The 18,173-nt window shown below is 44.9% G+C and overlaps 1 protein-coding gene across 1 annotated transcript in view; it reads right to left on the reverse strand.

Moving 5' to 3' along the window:
- H3-3A (H3.3 histone A) overlaps positions 1 to 17,655 on the reverse strand; it is a 28,103-nt gene extending 10,448 nt beyond the window's left edge. Inside the window, exons 1-3 of the mRNA XM_069608688.1 lie at positions 17,539 to 17,655; positions 15,710 to 15,867; positions 4,474 to 4,627 (exon numbers count right to left, since the gene is read on the reverse strand). Coding sequence (XP_069464789.1) covers positions 4,474 to 4,627; positions 15,710 to 15,837 — 282 coding nt within the window. The 5' untranslated portion in view covers positions 15,838 to 15,867; positions 17,539 to 17,655. The remainder of the gene's footprint in view (positions 1 to 4,473; positions 4,628 to 15,709; positions 15,868 to 17,538) is intronic.
- Positions 17,656 to 18,173: the final 518 nt, after the last annotated feature.

The following is an 18,173-nucleotide window of genomic DNA, read 5'->3' on the forward strand; positions in this document are numbered from 1 at the left end:
GATCTTTCGTTAAACAATGTTGAGTTTAGAGATTGCAAAGCAGCATTCTTTTGTGTCAGGAACCGATTGGGGGTTATTTGTATATTCTCTGACGGTGAGCGTATAGCTAATAGATCAGCATCGGTTATTTCGAAGTCAAAAGGTGACATCTGATGCGTCAAGATAAATTGATGGAGGACGCAGATTAGAGGACAATCGCTTTTCAGACCTTTGAATGTCATCTGTTATGTTCACGTTTGCTACTTGGGCATGCTTTGCTTGGTTAGAAGGATGGATTTTAGCACTGTCTTTTGACACTGTCTCTTTTTCGCCATCGTTAGTCGTACTGTTTTCATTCATTGTCTCACTCGGTATTTTCAGCAGTACACCTTTGGGTGATAATTGAATGCCGGCTTCTGAGTCTATTTGGGTCGCTGGTCTCTCTATCTCTGCCTCTGAGAACGTATTACTTTGCGTCTTGTGAGGTCAAGACAGAAGCACGTCCCGGGGGAGAGCTCGGGACTAGAGCAGGGGCCGGGCTTGAAATTTGTACCAGTATTGGTGCAACGGGTGTATCCGGTGGCTTAAGGGTGTGGTGAGGTAGCACTGTGGTGACACTGCAGTTTTGAGCGCTTACCTTTGCGGTAGCAGTCTTCATTTTTTGCCGCTTTAACTGTTGTAGTCTGTTGCGTGTATGCGGTCCGCCATCCATCAGCGCCGCCTCTGGGACATTTTCTGAGTGCGGCTCCATCTATAAAGTGTCATGCAGCTCCTCTTACTCGATCCCGTCTTTGTGATCACCAGGGACTTGGGGGCACTAAGGATACGAACCTGTTTTCTGCTGCCAGCAGACAGCAAGGCAGCAAACAGCGAAACAGTCGCTGCAAAAAGTCACGCGCCCTTGTCTAGCGCGGGCTTATCGCCGCAAGGGCGGCTCGGTCGGTGTTTTGTTCCTGCTTCCTGGCTGGGCGGAGCCTCGCGACTCCAGTCGCTTAAAGGAGCAGGGGAAGGCTTTGATTTCCAGTGCCCAGTGCTCCGCAAAAGCGAACTCTCCGTCCCAATTTGGGCTCGTGTAGATGCGGGTGGCACAGTGGGTAAATGAGGTAGGTACAGCAGTAGGTACAGCAGTGAGCGCAGCAACAGCGAAACAGTCGCTGCAAAAAGTCACGCGCCCTTGTCTAGCGCGGGCTTATAATTTTGGTAAGGCTATGTATTCGATACATAACGAGTACAATGACTGCAAAAGCTGTTGCTGTCCTTTACCAACCACCGCACAGAGGTGAAACCCGAAAACAGACAAAGAAAAGCCACTGGTAGTTTGAGACTTCATGGATAGGAAGCTTTAACAGGAAGCAAAGGAAACTAACCCAAGGGAAAAGGGGAGCACACAAAGTCAAAGGACTACCAAGCTTCCATCCTTTCACAGAGGGAATCTGAACCGCCTATTTCACGCAGTGCACAAATATCAAAAGCACTTGGAGCAGGACAGCAGTTCGTACATGCTTAGAAAAAGAAAACCAAACAAAAAGGTCATGCAGGTCTGGAAATCCCATCGAACTTCTCTATCAAGATTTCTCGGAATAGAAAGGTCTATCCACTAACACTTTCCAGACGGGTAGTCATCCTTTTAGTGGAAGGAATATTTGCAACAGAATGGATTCACCTAAGCCAAAAGCTGTAGCACTGGAGGATACTTGACAAAACCTATGCTTCCAGACTTTGCCAGAATCCAGATAGTGATGCAGAAAAAAAATAAGTCAATTCGTCAGCTTCACTTGAAATAGGCTCTACTAAAAATGACAACTTAAGCAGAGTGCAAATTTGATTAGCATAATGCATTCATCACTAAGCTCGCAAGCAAGAACTTTTTTTTAAAATAAAAAAAGGGGATTAATATAGTGTTCAACCTGCAATTCTCCATAGACAATATTCTTCCATTTTAGAAGTCAGTGCTCAACTGCAACCTCCTGGACACCCTGGTAGCAAAAGCTATTCCGCTACAGGAAAGAAATTAACGCTTTTTTAAATTGTTCAAATAAATAACCTTTTACAAGCCAACTGCAGCCTCTCAATCAACCGAGTTCTTCCACCACTGCTTTTCACCACGACTTCACATGATCAGAGGTCCAGGTGGCGTGTGTGCTCTGCTCCCTTAGTCTTTTTAGCCATGAAAGGGTGCTCTTCAAGGACACCACCACAATGGTCTACATAAGGAAATTGTTACAGTTTCATGCTGAAGTTGCCGAGACAGCTAAAGGCAATGCAGTAGCCGTGAACAAGTAGATTGCGACACCCACCCACCCTACACGTGCAAAGAAATTTAAACTGGAAATTAGAACAAAAACGAGAAAGGCTTGAAGTAACCCATTTTGTCACCTAGTAAGGCCTAATGTTGATGCTGCAGCAAGTGTAGTCACAGTAAAGCAAGATTACAGCACACAGCCACACCAGGCAGAAGAATCTAAATAATAAGTTGGTAAACCAAAACTAATAAGTAGCCCTTGGACAGGGTGCAAAATGTGCACACGCCAATGGCCATTGCCTAGTGTTATGCGACTCTTGGACAGCTAAAAATGATGTGCTGTCGGAGAGTATAGGAGATGAGTAATGGAGATGGCAAGTGACTTCATGGTTGGCTAGTAGCTTGCAACTTTAAATTTTGCAACCTGTCTTGGGTATAGTACATCTTGAGAACAAGGATTTAGTAGCAAACATAAGGTTAACTATCAGCAAATCCAAAAGGAGATTCAAGTTATATCACCCGACCAACAATCATAAAAAAGTTATTTTATGGGTAATGTCAAGTAGGGGCCCAAAACTACAGAAGAAACTAGGTTTAACCACACTATACACCAGTCACAGCAGGAGAATGGATTGGTGGTTGCTCTGTATTATGCCAATAAAACGTTTGCTTGGTGTACCCAGTGCTCCATTTTTTAAAGTTAGGAGTAAATAGGCAAGTCTAATTCTCAATGGGAGTATTTGATAAGCGAGTACAAATATTGTTTTATCTGGAAAGAGGAAGTGTTTTTGTAATAATTATTGCTTTGCATCTAATCACTTAATTCACATTAAAAGATGCAAGTTTACCTCTTCTGAGCAGGCTGTAATAATAGTTTATTTCCGGTGGTACAACTTGCACTACTTGGCCAAACAGCAATTGAGCTTTGTGGGCGAGAGCAGGGGCACAAGGCCCGACATGTTTGTTTCCTATTTTTTTGTTGCGAGTATTTGCTTATTTTTAGGGAGTAAATGTAACCAATACACCCTTTTCTGTAGGGCTGGATGCACCACACTAGGTAACTGGTTAAACACATTTCCAGTTTAAAAAGTGACTCAAATCACAAATGTTATTATGGGGATTCCAAATGACATGTGCACTCGCCTGGCACCGGTTGTCAGAGTTAAAAGTAGACCAAGTTGTATTAGTCTACCATAACTTAGGTTATGGCTAGGCCCTGGCTAGTGGGCCCAAAACAGAGATTGGGGAGGGGGGTGGGGGAGAGAAAGACCTGCGCAGTGGCCACGTCCAAAGTCATGGCTAGTGGCTCAGTGGGGTTTTAAAATGGAGTGGGCACAGCCAAGGGTCCAAAAGACATTTATAGTAGGGGGTGTAAAACATATTGGAGGTAACATACAGTGGCCATGGGCACACAAAAATAAAATATTAAAAAACGTATAGCAAAACCCTTAAATTTAAAAAGTTTAGTTGACAAGATTTATCGCAACAAAACCCTTCAAATTCAGCAATATTTGAAATCATGAACGGCTAAACTTGCCGCCTTCTTGTTGCAAAGCCCACAAGTACATTCATATTATAAAAGAAGGAATTCACAATCACATACAAAATGGCATTATAGGGGACACGGCATTATGGAAGCACACTGAATTTCAAGGGTTTTCCTGCAATAAATCTGGTCAACTAAACGAACCATATAAATAAAAGGGAACTCTGCTTGTTTCCAATTCTAATGCAATTGTCCTCAATTTGGTGGGTGGGTTCACAGCACATGTAATCCTTTCAGCAAATGTCGCCCTTGAGCCCAGTGGGAAAAGTTGGCATCCAATCCCCACCCTTTCTGCCCTAGCCCTCCCCCACCATCCACATCTATGAAACAGTCGCTGACTAGTCCCGCCCCGCCATCCGCCAATTTCTTGGACTGGCTCAAGTTTTGCTCCTGCAGCTAGGCCAGGGCACTGGCTCTGCCCTACCCGCAAGGTCCCCCACCATTGGCACCCTAGAGAATTGGTATTCAAATTTTCATATCGAGCCCAGACCCCCCCCCCCCACCACCACCACCCCCTTGAGTCAAAATATTGTTTCTGCTCTCCACCCCGAACTAGTGGGCCCAAAGGAGGTCCAGCCAAGCTCTTTAATGAAAAACGCAGTCTATAGTAAGAGGCTTGGGGCACTGCCTGGCTGTGCAATTTAAAACTGTTGAAGAAATAATAAGAAATAAACGTTCTAAAATAAAAGTCCATAATAAACGTTACCTGTAAAGCACCAATAGCTGCGCTCTGGAAACGTAGATCCGTCTTAAAATCTTGGGCGATTTCACGAACAAGACGCTGGAAGGGCAGTTTACGAATCAAAAGTTCAGTAGACTTTTGGTAACGCCTGATCTCTCGAAGGGCAACAGTGCCTGGCCTGGAAACGGAGATAAAAATGGCATGCAGTCAATACAGAAATTACTACAGTTCTACCAATTTGCGATTGCAGCATAAATGGTCCATTACCTCACAAAGATATTAGTCACATATCTCAATAATTGGGCCAAACCCTACCATGAAATTCATTCATCTGTGTTTATTCACAGCACACAAAGGGAATAATTCCTTGGCGATGGAAACAGATAAGAATCAAAGCCGTCACGTGATCAAAGCACCGATGGTCTTAGTGTATGCAACTATTCTTGGGTCGTGACATGGAGGATTTAACATTTTGCCCAAAGGACTGTGGTACAAGGGTGAAGGAAGGGATAGGTGGAAATCTGAGGAGACACAAAGCATGCAGATTTGTTCTGGGTTGCTCAATTCAAGCAGGTAGGGCTTGAGATCGAAGAAAGAGGCGTCGGAACTTGACCAGATTTATGGAGGACCCTAGTGAATGCAGGGCAACCAGGGAACACTGCAGGCGATTGAAGGGCTGGGTCAGCCTGGAGGAGCAAAGTGCAACCAAAACCTCGTAGTGGATTTAGGTCCCAGCGGAAGACCAACAAGGGTCAACTTGGGAGACATACGGGTGTCAAGAAAACACCAGCTGACCAACTTCTACCCTAGCCTTACCCCAAAAGGGCACTTATGTAGCAATCACCCCCACTTGCGAATTGGTCTATTCCTTCAGCCTGTACAGGCACAGATAAAGGGTTTTTTGTAAGCTGTAATTTATTTATTTTTTTTTTTTAAGAGCGTCATTCCATCCCTGCCTGAGGAAGTGGAGACATTCCACGAAAGCCTACAAATAAGAAAAATAAATGACTAAGGTATTGACTTTTTACTTTGGGATCAATATGCACACACAAACACAGAGACAGAGAGAAAAGTCCATTTGAACCAAGGTCACATATTCCACAACGCCACCTAGTAAGCCATATGTAAAAATCCACTTCCAGTTCTAAGCCACAGTATCAGAGTAGAGTTCCTACCTAGAGCACATTGGCGCTATTCAGATTACCACTGCATGGTGTTCCATAAACCAGGGGTCTAGCCACTGCATATGACCCCCCCTCGCCCCGCCCTCTCCCACACCAGTTTCGACTCATGCATACCAATAGCCAGGCTCCTGCAGGAATATCCCACTCAAGCTAGAGTTTTGCAGCTAGGTAAGCAGGTAGAGTCCTCAGTGGGAAAGAAGGGTTTCATCTTCCGGGGGACGGTTTGCTGGTGCCAGGTAGCTTGGATCTTTTTGTCGATAGGTCAATGGACTAGAGGAGAGTGGTCCATATTGAACCATAGTGATTTGGCAGTCGGGCCAGGTGATCTGTGAAGTTGTCAAAAGTACACGTCGTTTAGCCTCCCTTGAATGGTATCCTGCTTGGGTGGGTGACCAAGTAGGACGAATTACATCTTTGTGGGAAGGAGCTTCAGGAATGTGCTTGTCACCAATGTCTGAATGCAAGGGAGGCAAATGTATATGGTGCCAAGATGTCCTGTATAACACTTATTGTGGATCACTCTCGCATTAGGAGGAGTCATTGAGAAGTGATCTCAACGGCTCCATGTAGAGATGAAAGATCAGCAGCAGGAGTACTGAGGTTTGCGAGACTCCTGCTGTGACTGGGCAGCTGCCTGTCCTGAGCAGACCATTTGGGTGGCTTAGTACTTCTCTAAGAGGTAAGATGCAAACAAATTGAAAACATGCCCAAGAAGTCCACTTGGCTAGTGAGTAGACGTCAGCATGAGGTGGTTCACTGTGTTTAACACAGCAGAGAGCGAGGGGGGTCCAGAGGCACGAGTGTCCTTTGTCCAGACTTGTGTCATCTATGACCAGGTTTACCGCTGTTTTAGTGCTATATTATGGCCGGAGCCCAGATTAGCAGAGCAAGCCATGTTGGTTGAAAACCGACTTCCCAACGAAATTTTCAAATGAATGCGGACGCTAGTGAGCGTTCAGTAGTTTGCGAGGCTGTCTAGGTATTTTCCTATTTTTTTTCCTTTTTTTTTTTTTTAAAAGAAGAGAGCGGAGTTAAGTCCTATGTTTAGGGTGCTTGGGAAAATGCCTCACTTGAGCGATGCATTTACTTCAAGAGGGAGGGTGTTCAGGTCAGCCCCCCTCAGAGGGTGCGGGGCGCAGGACGGGTCATTTTTGTATACGGTCGATTTACGCAATAGGTGTCAGCAAGATACTTGATGGTCAAGGGAAGGTTTATGAGCTGTTGGGACTGACAACAGGGGTGGTCCTAGAGGTTTGCACACATCAGAATATTGTATGCAATTTAGACATAGTGCACGTACATAAGCGAACACCATTTTTATAGCTATTAGCAGCCATAGTCAAAGCACAGGGCATGAATGGCCATGGAGTATTTAGTACGCTAGACACAGGCTGCGAGCCTGAAGGGGAAATCTGGACAGGATCAAGCGCAGATGAGCAGCCCACGCCACCAGCATCTTCAGAAACCCTTCTTTGTTCTAAGATTGTTGCCAATATGTTTGTTCTACGAAAAATGTGCCCTGGGAGGCCAAGAGACAGAACTGGGTACAGTGGTGTATGTATCATCGTAAACAGACGGGATCAGGCCTCCAACCCCACCCAGCTATTAGGTATAGCCCTTAAAACTGCCCTAGTCCCGAGACCTCTGAATTCCAAGATACCAGTTCACCCCAGACCACAAACCAATCAACCATAAAAATTAGCATGGTAGTACAAACTTTAGTTATAATGACATGGTTGTAACGCGAGGTACAGGGAGGGATAAAGTATAGTACAAAAGCAGAGGTGGAAGCCTTGAGTGCGGATGACGCGATCAGGAGTGGGTGAAGTATGTGTGGGTCGGTTTAATCTCAAGTCCTCCGCATGCCAGTCTCCAAGCATGCCTGGTGCACTGTACAATGAGAAGCACTTCACAAAACGATGAGCCCAACAGAACCGCGCGATGGAAGACGGACAGGGCTGGGACCAATGGCCTGGCATCCACTATGGAGCAGGCCGAACATATATAGGGTTGCACCAACCAGCCACGTGTGCTTCTATTGTATACAGTGTCTCCTTATAAGATCCTGCTTGCACATTTTTTGCCAGAACATTCCATGGCAGCCGAGTTCTTTGCTGAAGCACTTATTTTTGTAGAAATGCGTTATCCTTGCAAGAGTTTCTTGGGCCTTTTGCACTAGCAGGTTGCATTGTTTCTGTTGTGAGCGTTTAGGGGTGTGCCTTCAGATGGAATTGTTGCTATGGGTCAGTCCATAAGGCCTTCTCCCACTGCATCTTGGGCACCTTCCCCAAAGGTCCATCAGTATATGTTAAAAAGTAAGTGTCTAGAGCCCTTGCGGTGGCGAATAAACAGATCGGGATACTGAAGTTAAACCCCCACCCTGTGCCCCCAAATAACCGTCCTCTCTAGTTCCCATAGTGAAGGTGGTTTTTGATAAGTATCCAACCCCTTTTGCCATCTGGATAAATTTGGGGAGCCCCGTGCCCTGGCGATTCAATATTTTAATGCACAGAAAGTCACGGATCTCAGACTTCAGGATCTTGCCAGAAAAGGAGGCCAGGCCTCAAGCATTTGAGGCTCAGACACCAGGCTGTGTGCCCCTGTGTGGCTTGGAAACCCAGCTTGCCAAATATTTTGACCTCTGGTTCCTTCTGAAGGGAGGAAAGCCACAAACCAAAAAGCAATGTTACTCTGAATGTGATCACCAGCTCAGAACTCATAAACCTGCCATCTTAAAGGTAAGCAAGGGGAAAATCTGAGTTAAAATGTTGCAGATCACAGCCTAGAAGAGGGGAAGTTGAACAAATATCATGATTCTTCAACCTCAAAGACACAAAGAATCTCCTGCCAATCTGAGAAAGAGTGATCTTTAGGTGTGTATATATAGTGTCAGATTATTGGGTGGGGAGATGACGACACTTCAGGCTACTGTACCTGGAAGATCTTTTGGAACTCAAGGCAAGTAAACAAACTCAAAAAATGGATGACATTGCAAACCGGGAGAGAAGATACAACACGTCGATCATGGGCTCCAGGAGGGTGAGGAAAAAACTCCATCATAGGTTGAAGGAACAGAGCCCATCGATGAGGACACATCTAATGGCACAAGATACAATACTGGTGCATTGTCATAGCTTTAAGAAATTAAGAGCATCAGGCCAAATACCATATAGAGAACACAACAGTCATATCTTTCAAGAACTCTCAAGCACTGATCCTAGACCAGCAGAGGGAATGTAGATCAATGACCATGTGGTTACAAGATAAAGGGATTAGATACAGGTTTATGCGCCTGTTCAAAGTTGAGAAACAAACGTATTGGCTTACTTAAAAAGCTACCCTTAACGGGAATGGGGTGGAAAAAGAAGGTGAAGAAGCAACGAAGCATAGAGGACTAACGTCTTGGAACATGAAAGCAAAAGAACGAGGTTCAAAGCAGCAGGTCTTCAAAAATACAAGACGTCAAAACTCTGCCAATGAGAGGGGAGGATTTCAGAAATACATTTACATGAATGGGTGACCGTTATATGAGGTTTTGTGAAAGCAATCTGACCCAAATACCAGACGTGTGGTAGGAACAGAGGAGTACATTTGTTAAAAAGTTGGGCCAGGAAGTGAAATGGGAGAGGTGGGTGAGGGAGATGACATCTAAAGGAAAGGGGCCCCTGCTGGATGAGGAGGGCAAAAATGACGTGCATCAAAAAAGTGGGGGGGGGGGCACTTACCCCCTACCCCCCTAATATAATACCGTGGGCAGGAACCGGTTTTAAGTGTGCAGTTTTCAAATATTGAAGCGTGAAGTAGAATATGAAATATATAGGGCAATGTTACATGGCAGCAATTTGTATCGTTTTTGCAGTGGGGCAGGGGCGAATTGATGTTGTTTCTATATAATTATGGCATGATCAACGAAAATGGTGGAGCCAACATCTGGTGACTGGGCTTTCTGGATTTCTCATCTCATACCGTTTAGAGTAATCGTAAATAACGACGAAAGAGCTGGAGGTAGCTAGAGATAGGAAGCTGGAGACGGTTCAAGTTTACATTATTCTAGACCACTCTCACGTTTCCCCCTCTCCCTTTGTCCATCAACCACCTGGGGCATATAGTGCGTTACCACATGGCAGTCATTACAGACAGCCTCTCAGCCAATCGGAATGCAGTCAAACATCACTAGTATTGACTGCATTCAAAAATAAGAATCAGAGTGGAAAACAGGGAATATCTCTGTATTCAAAAAAAAGCAGTGCAATCGCAGCACTTCTCTTCAAAAAGATGCCCCAGCCCAATTTAGCACACCAGAGTGCAAGCTAAAACTCAGAACAATGCTTTCAGCTTAATACATTTTTCCCCACTTTAAGATTGCACGTAACGCAAGCACAAGGTAAAAAACAAAAATTAAAAATCCAGTTCAACATAGCTTTGCTGCTAACACAAGCAATCAAATCAAACTGGACTGTCATTTTGACAGAACAGACGAACTACGATGTGCTCAAACTGATCATATTGACTGTGACCTCCCTTCCGAATGGATTAAAAAATATCTAGAAACGGTTCTGTAGACCTATGTACGGAATTGGGAGTCTTGAACGTACCTGCCTATATTGTAAACTACTGACAAAAACGGGAAAGACAAGGCACCTCATCACTGGCTGTAGCTTTGTCTGTGTCAAGAGAATTGTTTTTAGGAGATTGGTTTACATTACAACACAAGAACTATTGAGTGTTGGTTACATTGTTTGAGAGGGCAGAGTTTCTCATTCACTGTGATCTAGACCACTTGGGTGTCACCTATGCAGATGACACCCAAGTCCTCATACCCATCTCTGGGAATGATGACCAAGACACCAAACTACTCAACCAAATATCTCTCATCAGTCAGGCATGGATGGATGGCCACAAATGGCCTCAATGATGAGAAGACATTGGCTCCCGAGTAAAACTAAACAAACATGACACCAGATAGAATGCCTTTAACGCAGACAGCATTAATAGCTTGGTATCCAATGAAGTCAAGACACTAGGCTTCCATCTTGACTCATCCCTAACATCAACTAAGCAAGTAAACGTGACAGCCTCTGCGACTGCCGATACCTGCAAGCTCAAACACTAGCAAACCTTGCCTCTCAACATCAAGCTTCTCCGCGTTAGCCAGAGCACTTATCCAAATTGGAGTATTGTAATACACTTCATCTAGGTACCCACAAGGGAAACATGAGCAAACTTAAAAGTACTGCAAAATAATGTTCTTAGATGGGCCTTCAACATTCCAAGATCCCACCACATTTCCGAAACTAGACGCAATGCTCGGTGACTCTCGATTAAGAAAAGAATATCCTTCAAAACTTGCACTCTTACATGCCCATCTAATTCAGCACCTAAATTCGACAGGCAGATTCTCTAAAAACTAATCTGACCAGCCAACTAGAGCTGCTCAACTACACTGCCTCAGAGACCCAAGATTCGACCTACAAAAAGCGAGGGGGCTGGGGGAGGGGTGTGTGTATATTAGTTTCCCGGTCCAAGCACCCAAATTATGGAATTCTATACCTTCGGCCTTAATAAAACCCTCTGTGTATCAATTTAGGCCCCTGAAAGAAGAAGAAGAAACTGGCTCACCGCTCAGGAGACAATAAACCATTTATTCCTGAGACTTTTTTATCAGCTCCCTCCTCTACCGCACTACTCAACGCTGCATTAGTTTATACTTTAATCTTGTACGTCTACCTGCTGCTCTACACTACTGCACTGTACTATATTCCTTTTGGTAACCTATCATATACCTGAAGTAATATGCCAGAGACCTACTGAACAGATCGCACCCTCACTATACCGCAATTCTTTTTACAATTACCACCAGAACGCCAAAACGGTTAATGCTATTAGTACCATGTGCCTAAAAAAGCCTTATTAGAAAAGGTAGTATCACTTGGAATAATGAACCTTCAACAACTTATGGACGGAGGTGAAATACCCCACTAAACTATGACAACTCGTGGACAGGATGCAGTAAAAGATCATATAGGTTTGGGGGAGAAATTGCTATTCCATCTTTACGAGATTGTAAATTGTATTGGTTAAGGCTTTGCAGACAGTACATGTCCCGTTGTTGAACCGTGATACGGGGGTACACACCACGTACCTCACTGCTGCATAAACCGGAGGGTAAGGTGGAAATGGAGTGATACTCTTCTCAGAGACCTACTGTCTAGCGCCCCCCCCACCCCCCAAGGAATGAAATGAGTCTCAAATGCAAATTAGATCTAAAAACGCAGGTCCTTGGGGCTGGCATGCGTTCATTGGATCGGATGTATAAAAACGAGTCTAACAGATTAACATGAATATGAGTGAATACATTTTTTTTTTAAACACCCAACAAAATGGTAGACATTAGCCAGGGTTCGTCCAAAACTATTTTTATGCAAAAAGGGAATATTAGATCTCTTGTTGGCCAAGCAGTTGCGGCAACAGATCATGGATAGACAGATAAGTGAAAGTTGAGCCCTTGAGAGCTCCAAAACGACAACGTATATTATGACGATTTATATGCACAGGAGGAAACCGCATATTCCACCAAATCAAATTATTTTCTGGGAAAGACAAATCGGCTCAGTCTAATAGGAGCTGGGGTTTTCACTTCAGAAACCTATAATTAAAGTTAAGTTAATAACCACAAATAGATTTGAAAATGCTCCCCCGGATTGCTCCCCCAGATATTGAAAACTAGGGGTTATATGTTACCTAGTCTAATACACCAGGATAAGGTAAGCTTGGACCAAGTCCAAAAGACAAACTATTCGAGTTACAGCCAAACTGGTATTACTTTCAAGATGCCAAAAAGGCGTTTTGGTTGAGTCTATTGGAATCCATGTTCACAGTATCGAGAGCCAGTGGCTTTGCCCGATATTGGGCAAGCTGGCTCAGTGTCATGCCACCCAGTAGTACCAATTGGGTCTCATTGAGGCAAATTGTACAAAGAGGAAGGCCCCTCATCCTCCTTTTACTATGATCATCAACCCGCCCACCAGTCTAGATGATGGCATAAAAGGGATCGAGGTAAAACAGCGAGAAGTATAAAATAACCATCATTACTATATCCGACATCATCCTTGTTGGCTTTAGTGAACTTGGTGCAAAAATATGGTTGTTGATGGGTGTGAAAGGTTAACCATAACTCATTGTAGTTACCCATAGGAAAGAAAGGCACGGCGTCAACACAGGACTTTCAGGGACTTGCACATATTTAGGGCTTAGATTAGTGACGATTTGCAAGCTTCATATCAATTGAGCTTCCCACCCTGGTAAGAAGACATTAAACATGATCTGTAGAGGGGGCGACCACTCATGGTTGGGCCACATGTACACCCTGAAAAGATATCTCACCAACACTCCTTTTAATCCAAGTAGTAGCCAGTTTTCCAAAAGAAGCTGTGCATAGGGGAATTGAAACCGTTAGTTAAGGTTACTTTGGAATGGCAAAAGGGCCAGAAAACCATATTGGGATCCGATTCAGCCTAAATAAAGAACTTGGCTTGCCAGAAATGCAAGGCTACGACCTCATAAATAACAACTGACCTTCGTATGGCCAAACGAGACCCTCAAAAACAAACAGTGTTACTAATGAAAGTACAACATTAGACAGATTGTGTTAGTGGAATATTTGTGCATCCCAAGGTCCACGATTTTTTAATTTAACAAGATAACATCCATTAAGAGCCACACAGGAATTATGGCGACCCAAGGGGTTGGTGGGCAAGCCGACTTTGTGGATGTCCTCAATGGGCTGCCTCCGAGTTCCTCAGTTGATGTACAAGGCGAGAACAGGTAGATTCCAGGGTTGGTTTGAGATAGGACTTGAGAGTGGCAGTTGTGGAGACAAGGCAAGGTCACTGATACATTTGTGACAAATATAGGTAAATTGCTTATTTTTCCAACATCTGCAGCAGAAACGTGTACTTTGGTTAAATGTAAGTTGAAGAATGGGGGGGGGGCTTTACATCTTTCGAAAAGATTCTAGTCTTGCACCAGAGTAATACAGGCCTTATAGATATGTGATGAATGTGAAGATCCTAGGACTCCCGTTTGTAAGCAGAGATGGGCGCAAGACACGGGCCATTGCATATCAAGTTATTGTCACAGATACATGATCCGTCTTAAAATTCTATCTTGCCAAGTCAATTTATGGTGTTTACTACACCCACTGACAATTGCCTCCTGCAAGTATGTGTGGGCTAAAGGAAAAAAAAAAATATTACAAAAAAAACCCAAAGGCCCCCCATTTCGAGCCCTGGTGGAGCTGATTATTTCCCAGTCCACCACTTTTAGCCAAAAAACGTCAACTGAGCTCGAAAACACTGAAAATGGCCAATTCTGCTTGGCCAAAAGCAGGCGGCCGGACCAGATTGTCCAATTTCTCTGTAGTGCAAATTTCAACTGTTTCGCCCACCCCTGCCCGTGAGGATATTAGAAGATGCATGAAGGTGTGGAAGGAACATGTTGACTAGACTATGGGAATGGCGAGTTTCTGGCACATGTTGCGGAGTTGCAATTCTATGTTGGCCAGGAGTGCTGCCATTAATCAAAGACAATTAGGGTATATGGATTTCCCTCCCTAGTAAGATAAGGTGGGGAATGGGTCCATGTTCTATAACATTTAATTAAGCTTTCAAGCATGTGTAGCGAGACTCGTTAGAAAAGAAAAGCACTGCCGACAACAAAAGAATGGATCTACAGCAGTGGTCTTTGGACTGTAGGTAAAAAAGTGCGGGGGTGGAGAATAATCAATAAAATAAAATAAAAATAAGAATGCAACTAGTCCGTAGGGTTCAAGAGATTTACTAGAAGAATCACTTAGTGGTCCCACGAGATAGAAGGTATAGATAAACATAAGGAAGATTGGGGGGTGGGGAGCGCGCGGAGAAATAGATCACACGGTCCTAGTGGCAACATAGCTTATTGTTGCTAAGTTCGTTTATGGTTGTCTGTGGTGTGGTTGACATCTCACAGAAGGACAGCTGCTGTAATGTGATGACCTAAAGGCGGAACGTGCAACAATTTATTCCGTTTGTGCTTTTCTTTATTTCGATAATGAAAATAAGACACTAAAATAAGTTCACTACTTTTAACACGTGCAATGAGCACGCGCGTGACAAGCGGCCATTCTGCTCGGCAGTAGTTTCACACTCTGACGTTTACGGTGCAGCTGCGTGGCCAGCATCCCGCCACCTAGCGGCGCAGAGGGGGCACTGTTCGCGTCCCACTAGCAGAAATGGCCGCAGATGGCGGGAAGCCGCGGGCGTCGCTCCAGGCGCCGCGGCAACGCCGCGATCCCCCCCCCCCCAACGTAAAGATCACGGCGAGAGCGAGGCGCGTGGCCGATGACTCGAGCACGGCCGTTGTGCATTCCAACGGATGCTGCTCGCAACGGTTTCCCTAAACCACAAAAAAAAAAAAAATACACGTTAAAAACCGGCGGGCGCTAAATCGCGTGCTCCATCGAGCGGGACGGAAGCACCTGCTACGAGTGGCGAATATAATTCGTTAACCAGTGCACTGCGGTTTTATGGGTCACATGCAATCAAATGAGTAACAGAAAATGAACATTACTATAGACAAAACAAGTGGTAGCAAAAAAATAAAATAAAAAAAGGACAATAAATTAAGCAATTATGAAAACCACTAATGAAACTACAGGAATCATTTAGGACTTAGAAACGAACCTACATTTAAATGTAAAAAAAAAAAAAAACTTGCATTATTAGTTTCAATACTCGCATACTGTTTATTTAGAAAAATACATATTAATTCAAAATACCCCGCTCAAAAGAATATAAGTCCACTTGTAACGTAAAAAAAAAAAAAAAAAAAAATCATACACTGACGTCCAAAAGTTACCCGAGACAATATAAGCCGCTTGTGAGGTTTATAAAACGCACTGTTCCAACAGACAAATTGTACTTTTCTAGAACACGGCTTTCGGAGGGAAAAAAAAAATATATATATATATATATATATATATCACATAGCGCTGCGTTTGAAAAGGCTAGTGTAAAGCGCATACGGCGTGGCCGTGGTACCTGTAGCGATGCGGCTTCTTGACCCCGCCGGTAGAGGGCGCGCTCTTGCGGGCCGCCTTGGTGGCCAGCTGCTTGCGGGGCGCCTTGCCTCCGGTGGACTTGCGGGCGGTCTGCTTTGTACGAGCCATCTTCCTGCAAGGACTTTCCTCCTCTCAAACCTGCCGGGGCGGAGAAAGTCTGCACTGTAACAGCAGCCAAGCAAAGGGGAGGGGGGAGGGGGGAGGGGGGCGGGGGTCCCACCCACCCCCTTCTCAGAACGAACACAAATAACGAAAATAAATCGACATTAAAAGAACTGAATCGTTCTTGATGGTGTTCCATTTGAACGGTGGCGCTGGTTGCTGCTCTTAGTGATAGAGCCTTCCCTCTGCCCCTGCTCTGATCCGATTGGCCGAGACACAGATCTGCAAATGCACGAATTGGGGAGGGGGGAGAAAAAAGCAAAACGATCAGAATCCTATCCCCCCAAAAATGCTATAACCAGCTCCCCTGCAAGGATCCGCAAGCAGGATGTCAGGGCAAGGGTGCATGCCGCAGCACGAGGGAAATGTTTGATGTCTCACATTACAAGAGCTGCTGTCCCTCCCCCAGGCAGGGGGCAGCAGCAAAGCCAGCTCCACCATGCAAATCCTACAATTTAAACAAAAACATTTTATTTCACAATTCAAACCCAAACTACTCGGTGCCAATATCGTCACCCTCCATGTGCACCTTATTCCAAGTGCCAAAGCATTTATATGCATGCATGCTACGGGTAAGCATTACTTACATAGCTATGCTCGTTGATAATGGAAACCTGCAATAAAATCTAAAACCGTATTTTAACCCGCTTTTCCTTCCAAAAAACAAATTACTCTTCCACCAAATAAGCCAACAGATCCTCATTGCAACAAAAAAAACACACTTGGGGGCAGCATAGAAGCTGGTTCTCCGTCCCATTGAGCATGGCTGGTTTCTGACTGGCATTCACTGCATTGGGGAACATGGCATTTTTGAAAATCAATAATATAAAATGGAGAGTCCCCAGGGATCAATAACATTTTAAAACCTGGGGACCCTTATGATCTGTGAAGCTTGAGTTTTGCTGGGACCCACCAAATCATCTGCAATGTTGGTGTCTGTTCCCAAGGCTGACAAGCTCACATGCTCTCTTGGTACCATGTTCAGGCAAAGAAGGGTGCACAATAGATATGGCTACCCCCAAAACCCCCCAAATGTAAAGCTACGGTGCATCCACATGTGCTTTCTTGGTCCCTGGTGAAGGGGGTTCAACAGTCTGCACCATCAGAGACATTGTCACCTGAGGGATTCTCTCCAGCTGCCATGCTACCTTGTGCATTTCAGACTAGAAAAAAAATATGGTCGGTGACCAGAGGAAAAAAAAGACAAGATGGTGAAGCTAGAAAACAACTGGGGAGCAGACGAAGAAAAAAAATAAGCCAGCCGGAAAGGGGGATACATTTGCACCCATTTTTCTGCACTTTCCCTCACTGAAAACCCAAGAATGCACCCCACATTTGGCAGATGAGAGCACAGTGCCAACTCTGGTGATGGTTTTGGGGGGAGATGGCCAGTCTTTGTAGGGGATTTTATCGAATAAAAATCCAGGGGGGTTTCTGCATAAAGGAAAAACAGGCTCCTTGGCTGAGCAGAGGGAGAGGCAGCGGGGTGGAAGGGGAACCAGCTCCAACACTCTGCTCCGGAAAGTTTCCTGCAGGGGGGCAGGTGGCACCCGGCGCCTCCTCCAGGGGTTCTTCCATGCTGGGGTGCGCGGCCTTGTGCTCTGAGCCGCCGTTTTGGGGGTCTTGCGGCTGGGAATGGTAACTTACCTCTCCTGTGAGCCGGGCTACGGGAGCGCACACACACAAGCTTCTGGCTGCAAACACAATTGAAAGATGGCTGACACTGGGCTATCCCAGCGCCCCCGCGGGCCACGCCCCCTCCCGGTGCGTCGCAGCCAATCAGACACAATGGAGGGAAGGCTGGCCTCCCAGCCTGTGTATACAAACACAATAGGACATGCAGCCCCGCTGCAACCTCTGCAGAGGGAAAACGGTGTGTGAATGAGGTTTCGGGACACCATAGTAAATAGTATTTCCACTGGTGCTTTCAAAAATAGTTCAATACAGACTCGAAATGGGTGTAGGAGGTGTCCCGTGTGCAACACTTGGCACAATTGGGACACAGTGAAGATAAAGTGATGCTATTTTGGGGCGTTACAAATCAGGTACTGTGTACAAACTAATTAGTGCACACACACCTTCATTTAAAAGTTAAATTTTTTGTACCAAGAAGATCGTCTTTATCAACTTGTTTTTTGCGTTGCCCCACAATAATTACTCGGACACCAGCTGGAGTGAATGTGGCCTTTGGGACAGCACAGTTACAGCACAGTTACATCAATGTGACAGCACAGTTACATCAATGTGATAGCACAGTTACATCAATGTGAGTCATGGTGGGT

Source organism: Ambystoma mexicanum, chromosome 4q, assembly GCF_040938575.1.
Source record: "Ambystoma mexicanum isolate Mex_15411 chromosome 4q, UKY_AmexF1_1, whole genome shotgun sequence".
Taxonomy (NCBI): domain Eukaryota; kingdom Metazoa; phylum Chordata; class Amphibia; order Caudata; family Ambystomatidae; genus Ambystoma; species Ambystoma mexicanum.